The 11,821-nt window shown below is 59.4% G+C and overlaps 1 protein-coding gene across 4 annotated transcripts in view; it reads left to right on the forward strand.

Moving 5' to 3' along the window:
- Nucleotides 1-11,821, forward strand: part of AGAP3 (ArfGAP with GTPase domain, ankyrin repeat and PH domain 3) — a 62,028-nt gene that overhangs the window by 41,422 nt on the left and 8,785 nt on the right. Inside the window, exons 12-13 of one of the 4 annotated variants that reach the window (XM_042888059.1) lie at nt 5,017-5,190; nt 7,980-8,141. The exons of 1 other annotated variant lie outside the window; for it this stretch is intronic. In XM_042888059.1, the coding sequence (XP_042743993.1) occupies nt 5,017-5,190; nt 7,980-8,141 (336 nt within the window). The remainder of the gene's footprint in view (nt 1-5,016; nt 5,191-7,979; nt 8,142-11,821) is intronic. 2 more of the 4 variants (XM_042888057.1, XM_042888060.1) reach the window with 2 other exon arrangements.

Consider the following 11,821-nt stretch of genomic DNA (forward strand, 5'->3'; position numbering starts at 1 on the left):
ACCCTGCAGCACCCACACTGCACTGCACCCTGCAGCACCCACAGTGCTTTGCACCCTGCAGCACCCACACTGCTTTGTGCCTGCAGTGCCTGCACTGCAACGTGCCTCGCACAACCTGCTGTTCTCCAAGGGGAGAGCAGAGATTGATTTGCTCCCGCCCGACAGTACGATCATTGACCCTAATTAGAGACAATTACTGGGACTTGATACACTTGCTGCTTGCTGGAACACTAAAGGAGCAGAGCAGTGCATGGCAGGGCTGAGCAGGGAAGGCAGCTTTGGGGGGGGTGAGGAGGAGAGGACGGATTGTGGCTGTGCTGGGCAGTGCTGGGGGAGGCAGATGGGCGCAGGGCAGCACACGGCTGAGGCTGCTGTGCTGAGCATCTGGCTGTGGGCACCTGCAAAAATGAAGAGATGTAATTAGCGGCCACCTGTGAAAACGTGGGTCTGAATTATTTGCCCGTGCTGCCAAGGAAGCTGGGAAATGGGGCAGCTGGTATCTTCCAGAGGGGGCTGAGGGCCCTTCTGCACTGCTCCTTCTCAGAGTGGCTGCAGGGCAGGTCAGGGCCGTGCAGCTCACGGGATGGGAGCTCCCTCTGCTGCACCCCATGTGGGTCAGAGCTGTTGCTGGGGCTCTGCCTGCAGCCTCGGGCTGCACTGATGCTGTGTGTTCTGCAGGGCTGCTCTCACTCCGTGCACTGCAGCGTCCCCAGCTCAGCTGTGCTGCTGGCGGTCGGTGCAGACAGTGATGCACAGCACTGCAGCCTTAATGCCGTGCTTGGCAGCCCCCATCCCGGCCGTGCTGATCTCTTTTGGGCTTTCAGCTGCATGGTACCTTTTGGTTTTGTATTTTAGGCAGTGTTGCTCATACATATATTTTCTGTAGCTCATGATTTCAGGTTTCCACAGGGACTGAATGTCACCTACGGTCACACTAGCAGAGCAGAAGGCAGGTTGAAAATCATTTCTTCATCACCCATTCCCTGCTCCTGCTTTCCAGCACTTTGGCTGTGCGTCTCAGAAATGGTTCCTAAACATTGTGCTGTGATGTGGTGGAGAACGAATGATGCTGTGACAGTGATACCCACAGGAGGAGCCACGCAGTGGGAATGGTGCCGTCCTGAACCCGCTGCACTGAGGCACAGCTCTGCACTGCAGAGATGCTGTGCTCCCTCTGAGCAGAGACCTCAGAGCTGGAGAGCAGCAGCTCAGGCACAGGTAACCCCGATGTGGTGCTGCTGCTCAGGCAGAGGAGAGCTGAGAGCAGAAATAGGGAGCTTCAAACACACATAGACAGCATAGACGCACACGTGCTCAAAAATACATATCTGAGCCAATTTCACAGGGCTGAAAGCAATTAGAGCCAGATCTTTGGGGAAAAAGAAACAGGAGAAAGTGTGGAGCGTAATTAGGAGTGATGAAAGGAGCATTTGACTGGATAGCAAGAAGTCAAAATCAAAAGAGAGGCTGCGCTACTTAAAGGTATTAATCTGGGTTAGAGGAGACGTGAACTGCTCACTCCCTCCATCCGGATCACAGCCAATGCACAGGAGCAGAGCAAGGAGAACCAGGCTGTGTGCTGCTGGCCCCGTTCACGCAGCTGTATCATCTGTCATCGAGTCATAGAATGCCTGGGTTGAAAAGGACCTCAGAGACCATCTGGTTTCAACCCCCTGCTGTGGGCAGGATCTCCAAGCAGCGGCGCAGGCCGCCCAGAGCCTGTGTGTGTGTGTGTGAATGCAGCCTCCTCTGAGCAGCCTGGCCTGGGGCGGCCACGTGCTGCCCTGTCCTGCAGGGAAAGCCCTCTCTGCTCCTCTCTCGTGCTACTTTACTTAAGGAATGGATAAACCCCACCTGTGCTTCCTCCTCCCTGCACGGCCCAGCATCGCCCAGCTCCGCTGGTGCAGGAGCACACGGCGCCGTTACCACGAGGGGCTGCAGCAGGGTACAGGCAGCAAAAAGTTCTTTTCGAGTTTATTAGGAACTAATGAATCCTAACACAGCGCTGCTTCATTACTACGTGGAAATAATAGAGCGGTTAATAAAGAAAGGAACCACGTGTTCAGTAAACACTTCTGTTTGGTGTCTGGGAAGAGGAGAGATGATGTATCTTAGCACAGAATGATGAATTCTTCATATTCCAGCTGTAATTAGAAGCAAATTAAACAGCAGGTAGGAGATTTAGACGTGTTGGAATCAGCGAGTGTGAATTATTTAATTCGGGAATTTTGGAAGCCTTTCTCAGCTGTCTGGTGACTGCGGTTTGGGGCTGGGAGGACTTGGGGGGCTCAGGGGATGTCCTGTGATTGCAGAACGTGCTGTGCTGGGAGAGGTGTGGGGAGCTCTGTTGGTGTGGGTGTAGCAGAAGAAAGGGGCTGAGGTTTTTCCAACGCGGTTTGCAAGTACCAAGAGAGGAGCAAAACTGATAACAGAGAGCGTCTTATCAGATAGATGTATAGCAAGGTCCAGTGGTGGCTGAGGAGGGGTGGTTCAGACTGGAAATAAGCAGCACAGCACCCACCACCACTGCAGCCATGGGGCTGCTCTGCTGGGAGGAGAGCCTGATTGCTGGGGCTGCTCCTCCTGGAGCCAGGCAGGTTCAGGGGGCTCCACCGTGGCCACAGAGCCCTGCAGGAGCCGTGAGGGCACAGAGCTGCGCTCTGCTCGGCGCTGCTGGGGTGGCACGCAGCACTGGCACAAAGTGCAGCCCAGGAGCTGCCTGCACACAGATCTGCGGGGGGACAACGGCTGCAGGCTCTCCTCCTTGGGGAGCTCCCACCCCGCTGTGCTCTGGGGGGCCTTGCTGGGTTGGGGAGACCAGAGGGACCCCGAGGGCCCCATCTTCAGCCACACTGCGGGTCTGTGATGCGGCTTTGCCTTGGTGCTCAGGAGTGGGCATCAGCTGTGCTGGTAAGGGCAGAAGTGATGTGCCACAGCTTCATCAGCGCTGGTCGGATCAGTGCACTGTCAGAGGGAAGCAGTCCTTTCCACAGTGATGCTGTCAGAGATGACTGCAGTGTTAACACTCTGAAATGTGACCACAAATCCATCTGCTGCGTGGTGTTGCAGTGCTGTGGGCTGTGAGCACTGCTGAGGTCACACCAATGCGTTGATGTGAAATTCTTTACTTTGTGAATTCTGAGCAAACAGGAATGGGAAAAGCTCTGCTGATGGGCTGTGGGGGGGGGCAGGGAGAGGTCAGTCCTGGGGACTGTGCTCAGAGGCAGGCAGTGCATTACATGCGGCTTTCTGTTTACCTTCTGCTTTGCCTAATGTACAGGGATCCTGTCGTGTAGCTCGTGGTGTCACGTCTGGGAGGAGGGGGTCTCTGCTGGACCAACCTACCCGTCCCCAGGACAAGAGGAGTGTGTGCAGGGCTCAGGCAGCTCCACAGGGACACAGGATTTGGGTGCTCTGTGTGGTCACGCTGCTGGTGGGGCAGTGCCTGCAGGGAGGGGTGCTCCAGCTGTGCAGACCTGGGCACTGCACGGCCATCAGGATGCTGCCCTCTGCTGCAGGACTTCCCCAGGCAGTGTTCTGTGCTGTTTGCCTTCTCTGCTCCCTGCTGTGCATTGCACACGTGCTGCCCACACAGTATGGCGCAGGTCAGCCTGCACTGGCTGAGATGGGGATCCCACCACCTTCCCTCCCACCTCACCCCATCCCATCCTGTCCCACCCTGTCCCATCTCGTCCTGTCCCACTCTGTCCCACTCCATGTCATCCCCTCCCAGGACCCATCCCCTCTCAGTCCCAGGGGTGTCCCTGCTCCGGTGGCAGCGGGCTCCCTCCCACCAGGAGCAGAGAGGAGATGGATGCGGCAGTCAAGAGCGGAGCGCCAGCTAATTACCCTTCCGAGTGTGTCTTGTAAATTAAGGGCTAATTAGAGGCAAAGTCAGTGTCATGGTTTTACACGTGTTTCTGTGGTGCTGAACAAGGCAGGGAGGGGGAGTGCACGGCAGTGGGGCTGAGGGCTTTGAGCGGTGGCACAGCACTGGGGCTGTGGGTCTGCAGTACCTGGCCCCATGGCTCTGCCGGGGCCTGGCCCCACAGCTGGAGCTCGGGGCTGCAGGACCTGATCCTGTGGCTGCAAGGGGGGAGGCACTCCGGCTGGCTCCCATTTTACTCGTGCCCTGGCTGCCAGGTACAGCCACTGCTCTCTGTAATGGAAATCTGGGCTTCTGGAACTGAGATCCCATCACTCCGCAGCCACAGGCAGCACTCAAACATCGGTGACATTTGGATCACATTTTGCATTTTATGGGGGAATGGTGGGGACAGAGCTGTAACTTCATGCACAAACCCTGGCGGTGCACTGGGGGGGATGCAGCCATGGGGCACCGGAGAGCAGAATGCAGCTGACCTCACAGCATGTGGCAGCAGGGGAGGTGTGGGGCTGTGTGTGCAGTGCTGGTGTGGTCGGTCCCCCCCAGCAGAGTCGTCCCCCCCAGACTCACCACTGGCAGCAGGAGCAGCTCCATGTGTTTGCGTGGGGAGCTGGGGCTGTTCCCATAATCCAGAAACATTTTACCCATTTCACATCAAAGCGATCTCATCTTCTTTGGCTGCTTCTGTTCCCCAGAACTTTTCTCTGTGGCTTCCAAGCTCCCAGGGATGCAGCTCAGGGGGTCCCAGCGGGGGCAGAGGCCTTCCCCCTGCGTGTCCCCATGACATCCTCCGTGGCGTTTCCACTCACCCTGTGCTCACTGCTGGGGCACACAGGCGGTGTGAGGACGGGCACAGGGGCTGCTGGCAGTGCCTGCTGGTGCAGGTGCTTGTAATCATGGTGGGGACCGGGAGCAGATCGCAGACCGCAGAACCGGGCCGAAGGGGGCAGCGTGCCGGCACCCCCAGCTGTGCCGCGCTGGGCACCCAGCTGCCCGGTGCCGTGTGAGGACCTGCAGGAGAGGAGGGCCGGAGCAGCCCTGGTGCTGGGCACCTGCACACACGTGGCACGGGGCTCTGGCTCTGCCCCAGGCGGCCCTCGGCTCGCGCTGACCCGGCGGCTCTCTTGCAGGCGCCCCACATTCCAGCAGCAGCACCTCCCTGCACTCGGAGCGCTCCGTCAGCGGCATCAACCTGGTGGGCTTCAGCTCCAAGCCCGACGGCATGCACCAGCGCTCCTACTCTGTCTCCAGCGCCGATCAGTGGAGCGAGGCCGTGGCGCTGCCCGGCGCCTGCCCCAACCCCGGTGAGTGGCACTGCGGCCCCGCGGGGCTGCGGGAGGTTCTGTGGGGTGGGCCCCAGCGAGGGTCAGCGCGCACCAGGGGCAGCGCAGGCTGCTCTTAGCGCCCGCCCCGCTGCGGGCTTTGGGGCAGAGGAACCCAAAGTGGCGATTCCACCTCTGTGTGCGCACGGCGGCTCCCCCCGCGCCCGCTCGCTCCACGACGTTTCAGGACAGTTGAGTGAATTAAAATAATTCATACATTTCCCAACGTAGCCACTTTGCCGAATTGGAAAATAAATGCTTTTGTGCTGCATTCATCACTCCTTCGTTCCTGGCTCTGCCGCCGCACTAAAAAAGCAGTTAAATGCACATCAAGAGTGGAGGAGCCATTTCCATGCCTGCTCGCCCCTTGTAGTTCTCATTAGCGCGGCAGCCGCCCCCCCGCGCGGTCCCAGGGGCTTTCGCAGTTTAAAGAGAGCCTCTTTATGATCATTACCGGAGTCCGACTGTGCGGGCGCCATTTGCAGCTGAGGAGGCTCCTCATTTGTAACTGTGAAAAACTATCAATTTCAGCGCGCCTGATGCAGCGGCTCCATCATTGGCCCCATCAGCTCCCTGCTGGAAGCGAATTAATCAGACTGTTACTGCTGATGGGGCAGCGCGGCGACGGCAGCGGAAGGGCGCAGCTCTGAGCAGTAATGTGCCACGGCCCCCCCAGCCCGAGCCCCGGACGCGGAGCAGCCGTGCTGCTTTGGGGATGCTCTGGGCACTGCCCTGTATGGCACGGCCCCACAGGGCTGCTCCGCGGGGAGAGGGTCTCTGCTCAGAGCCAAAGGCCTGAGCACCCGCTCCGAGAGATCGTAGAGCCGTGGAGTCACATAGGACACGTGGAAGGGACGCCCCTGGCTGGGTGCCCCCACCTGCAGGCTGCCTAGGGCCCATCCGTAGCCTTGGGCACCTCTGGGAATGGGGCACCCGCATTGCTGAGCGGCACTGCTGGGGCCTCCCTGCAGAGTTTCCTCCCAACATCTGACCTACATCTCCCCTCTTAGTTTAAAGCCGTTCCCCCTTGTCCCCTCTCACGTGCACCTTGGTGAGCTCCTCAGGAGGGCTGCACAGCTGGCACAGACATTGCCCCAGCACTGCTGGTGTTTGGCCTTCATGGCTCACAGGCACCCGGCTGGTCTGGGGGAAGCACCCAGGAGCATCCCCACTTGTGCATGTAGAGGGGTTCCATGATGAGATGGGGGTTTGGAGACCCACGGGTGGGTTGGAAGAGCTCAGTGCTGAGTAATAGGAAAAACTCTCCCTCTCTCTGGAGGGAGCATTCCCACTCCTGCCCCCTCCCCATCCCACCAGGACCCTGCAAGCCCCCAGCTCCAGTTCTGTACCAGTGATTGCAGGGCAGTGCAGAGAGCGTGGGCTGGGTGATGGCTGCTGTGCAGTGGGGGCACGGGGTCAGTGCAGGCTGCAGGCACCCCGCAGCCCCGAGGTATGGCACAGCACGGGGTGCGGGAGCAGGCAGGCAGCACAGGGGGGTGCACCACGGTCCCTCACGTGGGAAAGCTCAGATCCCTGCAGTGCTGGGCTGGGGGGTGTGAGGCACCTCACACCTCCTGCAGGCACCGTCCTGCCAAACAGCAGAGGTAATTTATATCCATAAAGTGGGATCTGATTTTATTAGATTTATCTCTCTCAATTGCCAAGGGTGAGCTATTTCCCCGTGGATTAATAGCAGGGGAAACGCCCGCTCGTGTGTGTCAGATCCAGCAGGAGCCAGGCACGGCAGAGCTGTGCCACCACGTCCCATCCCGGCCATGCACACGTGCAGCTCAGTGGGCAGCTCTGTGCTGCTGAGCGCCGCTCTGGGCCACCAGGACCGCTCACCCCCTGTGCCAGCAGCCCTGGGGCTGCGCTCAGTGCTCGCCGGGACGCCCCGAGGGCTGCAGCACCGTGCTGGGCAGTGGGGCCGGAGCGGTGCTGTGGGCACACAGAGGCAGGAGCACATTTCGGAGAGGGTTAACCGTGCAGCGAGGGCTCCTGCGCCTCGTTGCCTTCCCCGGAGTCTGCATTTTTATGCTGATTGGAAGCCTGCGCTGTGTGTGCTGCTGAAATTGAATGTCAGGCTTTTGATTTTGTTGCTGGTCTCTAATGAAATTTGACATTTAATGGTGAGTGCAGCGGCAGCGTGTGTGTGTGTGATCGGAGCTTGATTAGCGCGCTCTAATTGACAGTAATTAGGCAGCTCCCTGATTGTTTCTAATTCTGCTATTAATTGTAAGGAACAGTATGATTGAGGATAAATTTGGTGCGTTGCTGCTGGGGATGCAGCTTCTTCAGCTCCATATCGGGAGCCTATGGAGACCATTGCGCTCAGTTCCTGAGCGTGGCAACCCCTCGCCTCGTCTGCAGGCCGTGCAGGGTGCGGTGCTGCAGAGGTGCAGGGCTGTGGGCTGCACATGGCAGCGTGCTGCTCCGTCCCTTCTGAACGCAGGCATTGCCCTGCACGGTGCCTGTGCGTGTCCCATCCATCCAAGTGCTGGCAGCGACCCTCGACAGCCCCCGAAGGGAGTCCCCGTGCCCAGAGTGACCCCACGTAAGGACCCACACAGGCCCCCACATGGAGACCCATGCAGCATAGGGACCCATGCGGAGACCCCCCGGCCCCAGACCGTCCCAGCGCTGAGCAGCGCAGTTCCTGCTCTGTCTGCGGGTCGGGGCCGTGCAGCTGCGGCCAGGCAGAGCGCCGCTGCCGTCCCCTGAACCCTGGGGCGCCTCCCGCTGTACATCATCTTCTCTCTCTTTGTCCGTAGCCAACGGCACTGCCGATTCCCTCAGCTCCAGCCCCAACATCTCCACCGCCGCCAGCCCCAAGCTGGAGCCGCCCCCGTCGCCGCATGCCAACAGGAAGAAGCACCGCAGGAAAAAGAGCACAGGGACGACGCGGCCCGACGGCCCCAGCACGGCGGCTGAAGGTAGGCAGCCTCTGCTCCGCGGCGCGGGGACACCGGGGCACGGGGTGCTCCTGCCCAACTCATTGGTGCCTCTTCAGGGAGCCGTCACCCCTGGACCTGCCCGTGGTGTCCCACCTGCGGTGCAGCAGGACTGCCGGCGTGCTGCTGTGTGCACATTAGTGGTAGTGGTAATTATGGGCTGTACCAGCAGGGCCGGGGGCGCACGTAGGCGTGCAGAAGGTGTGCAGATGCTCTCTACCATAGGAGCTCGTATCCGCTTGTAAATCTGCCGCACTTGCACCGTTTGAAGGCCTCACCCTCAAGGTGAAGGTCTTTGGAGGTGTTCATCTGCTGCAGGGGAGCACTGTGTGACAGAGCGGGCAGCGTGCTGCCGGGCACTGCGGGTGTCTGTGCCTCTGAAGTAGAGCCTGAGCTGTGCTGGGCTGTGTGAAGGCTGCCCACGTCAGCAGGCGCAGCTCAGTGCAGCACAGCTGTAGGGGCTGAACCCGTGGTTGGCCTCTGCAAAGTGCTGTGCTCAGGCGCTGGTTCTGGGCGTCATCTGAGGTTTCCGTGTCCGGTATCCAGCGGTGAGCTTCTGCAGGAAACAAACTAAGGATGGAGTTCAGGTGGCTGAAGAAGTGGGCTAAGAGCAGGATCAGAGCAGATGCTGGCTGTAACACGAGGTGCAGTGCAGTCTGTCCTGCACCATGGCCGTGCTGCTGTCCTGCCCCATCCCAGGGCAGCTGCAGACCCTTGGCTGTATCTGCTGTGCCCGAGCAGCTCTTTGTCGTTCCTGCCTCGGGAAGCATCCTGGTGTAGGTCTGCAGGGGGATTCAGCAGCTCTGGTTCAGTCCGTATGCAGTTGATCTACACCTGAATGACACCACGTTTGGAAAGGACTTTCCCTTAGTCTTTGATTCCGGTGCCTCGAGCGTCATTCGGGTCTGTGATGTGCACTGGGCGTCTCATGGCAAGCAAGAAAGTATTGCTGTATGTTCATCATGTTAGACCAGTGTGTGCTTAGCTGTGATGGGTGGTGATTATTGGACACTTCACTGCCCTTCCCCACATCTGCAGCGCTCCCAGCACCGTGGCAGGGAGAGGCACATTGTCCACGTGTGACCTGTGGGGGGGCTGAGTGCAGCAGTTCTGTAGCTGTGCACGGGTGTAAGCAGGCAGTGCTGTGACCCACCCAGTGACTGACACTGCAGGAGGGCTTGGAGACACTGCAGCATTGTAGGGAAGATCCCAAAGTGGCACTGGGGCTGATGGCTTTGTTTGTGGTATGGATGTGAAAGGTTTCGGCTCTCCAGGAGGAAGGGTGGGAGGTGCAGGGCTGAAGGGCTGCTGTTATTAGTGCTCATGGAGCGGTCCAGCCCTGGAGTGCAACACAGATGATTGTGGCACAGGAAGGTGCAGAGGCAAAGATCTGAAGCTGTGCAAAACTGAGTACAGTTAGTGGAGAGAGTAATTAAAAATGAGCACGCTTTGACGAGCCAGCAGTGTGGACCAGCAGCTGCTCAGAGCTTCACAATTACATGAACTCCTCCAGTAGATGCATTGGTCCCACAGCTCTCTGCTCTCTGCCCCCAGTGGATGCACAGCTGCTGTCACCCCAGTCTGTGCATCTCAGCCCGTCCCATCCTCTGCCGTCTCATAGGAAGCTTTGCAGACGTGTGCCCACCCTCATCTCTCACTGTTGGCAGCGTCCTGGAGAGGTGGAGTGTGGGAATAGCACGTGGTGGTGCGGTGCCATGCAGTGTATGAGGGCACCAAGTACCCCTTGCTGCCCCCTCCCCTGCTCCCTGCCCACAGTGCTGTGCTGTGCAGTGGTACCCAGCCCTGCTTCGGGCTGATGGAATTAATGCAGAAGCCTGGCAGCTGTTGGAATAACGTCATTTTCTCCTGCTTCACATTCATCAACATGGAACATCGTTTGCCAGGGAGGTATCAGCTACCTGCCTTTGTCGCGGCGCAGACCCGGCACACGGCTGTGGCTCCTGTCTGCAGCCCCTGGCACCCAGGCAGAGCATGCTGCTCCTGCAGCCAGGCTGCGTGCAGCTCCAGGGGCTGTGAGCAGCGCTCACCTGTGGCTCCAGCTCTGTCCTTTGCGGTTATCCACCCTGGGGATGGCTCTGGGAAGTGCTCCATACATCTGTGCTCCATACGAATGGCAGAGCCGAGGAGTCCTTTTCATGGAAGCACAGCATGGCTGGGTTGGAAGGGACATCGCGGCCCACCCTGCTGGCATGGGGCCGAAGCATCCGCCCTGCAGCACGGGGCCCATCCCCAGGACCTGCAGCCCTGGAAGTGGTTGGGGCAGGGCTGGGGTCTGTGTGCTGGGCTGCAGCCACGGCCGGTTCACTGTGTGGTCATCTGCATCAGAAGCCAAACGAGCAGCGAGCGAACCAGAGTAATGAATGAGCCTCCGTGTGAGGTCCCATCCCCATGTCCTGGTGTCTGCACTTGGTTCTGGTGGTGAACCTGGGGCTCAGCACTGCCCCATGTAGTGGGTATGGCTGTGGCTGATGTCATGGACAGTGTCCGTAGGGCTGATTCTTCACTGCTTCTTTATTATCTGCTTTTGCACATTTACCAGCAGTACTTTCACAGCTGGATCTCCCGAGCTCTTTGCTTTCACACAGCCAACGCAGCGAAAGTGTAAAACTGCTGTGCAGAGTGGGGCTGCAATGCTCTGCATCTGAGCCGTCGTCCCCCAGTGCCGCTCCTGCTGGGAGCAGACAAGAGGGGGCACGGGGGCAGTGCAGAGGATGGTTCCACAAGCAGTGCCGCTGCACAGGACCTGGCAGAGCCCACTCTGAGGCCCTGCAGGCGGGTGCAAGCAGCAGGGAAGAGCCAGGAGCTGCAGCCGCCCCAACCTGTGTGCACCAGGCACGCAGCTCAGGTGAGCATCCTGGGAAAGTTGGTGAGGTCTGGGGATAAATTGCCATCGGTTTATCTCGTTTAGGAGGTAATCAGAGCCGGGGACGTGCAGAGCAATTGAATCTTAGTTGTTCTGAAGTATCATAAATCAAACGAGCTGTTGCTTTTTTACATGGGCGCATGTTAAAGAGAGCGCCGTGTCAGGCTGCTAGGGAGCATCAGCAAACTCTGGCAGGCGTGCTGTTGGGCTGCCGGGCTGTCACTGCGCAGCGCAGCGCTGCACGGGCTGCAGGAGCACCGTGCTGCTCTGTGACGGCGTGGCACTGCACGGCACCCTGCCGGGTGCTGGCGTCGGGTCGCGGGCGCCGCGGGGACACAGAGTGCCGTGGGCAGCAGTGCCATCCCCACAGCCGAGCCCTGTGCCCCCCGGTGCCCTGCTGTGGCTCCGCTTGGTGGCGGCGGCGCGGGGCCGAGAGTCAGAGCAGCACCTTCGTGACGCTCCCTGCACCAGCATCCCCGCGGCTGCCAGAGCTCCGGGGATAATGAACTTCTCATGTGCTTAAAGAGTGATGCAGGGTGCATGGCGAGAAGCTGACAGCCCCTTAATGTGCTGCTCAGCGGCGGCCAAACGACGCGGTTTTGTCTTTGTTTTTTAGTTTTAAAACCCATGGGAAATTGATGGCCAGTAAAGAGTTGTGTTGGGGCGCGGTGCGTGATTAATGCCAACTGTCAGCGGCTGTCGGGGCCGACGGCAGAGAGCTGCAAGCGCGAGGCTGAGCTGCAAGCATGGGGCTGAGCTTTGAGCACAGGGCTGAGCT

This window comes from Lagopus leucura, unplaced genomic scaffold (assembly GCF_019238085.1).
Source record: "Lagopus leucura isolate 7727_CA_CO unplaced genomic scaffold, USGS_WTPT01 Super-Scaffold_100141, whole genome shotgun sequence".
NCBI lineage: Eukaryota > Metazoa > Chordata > Aves > Galliformes > Phasianidae > Lagopus > Lagopus leucura.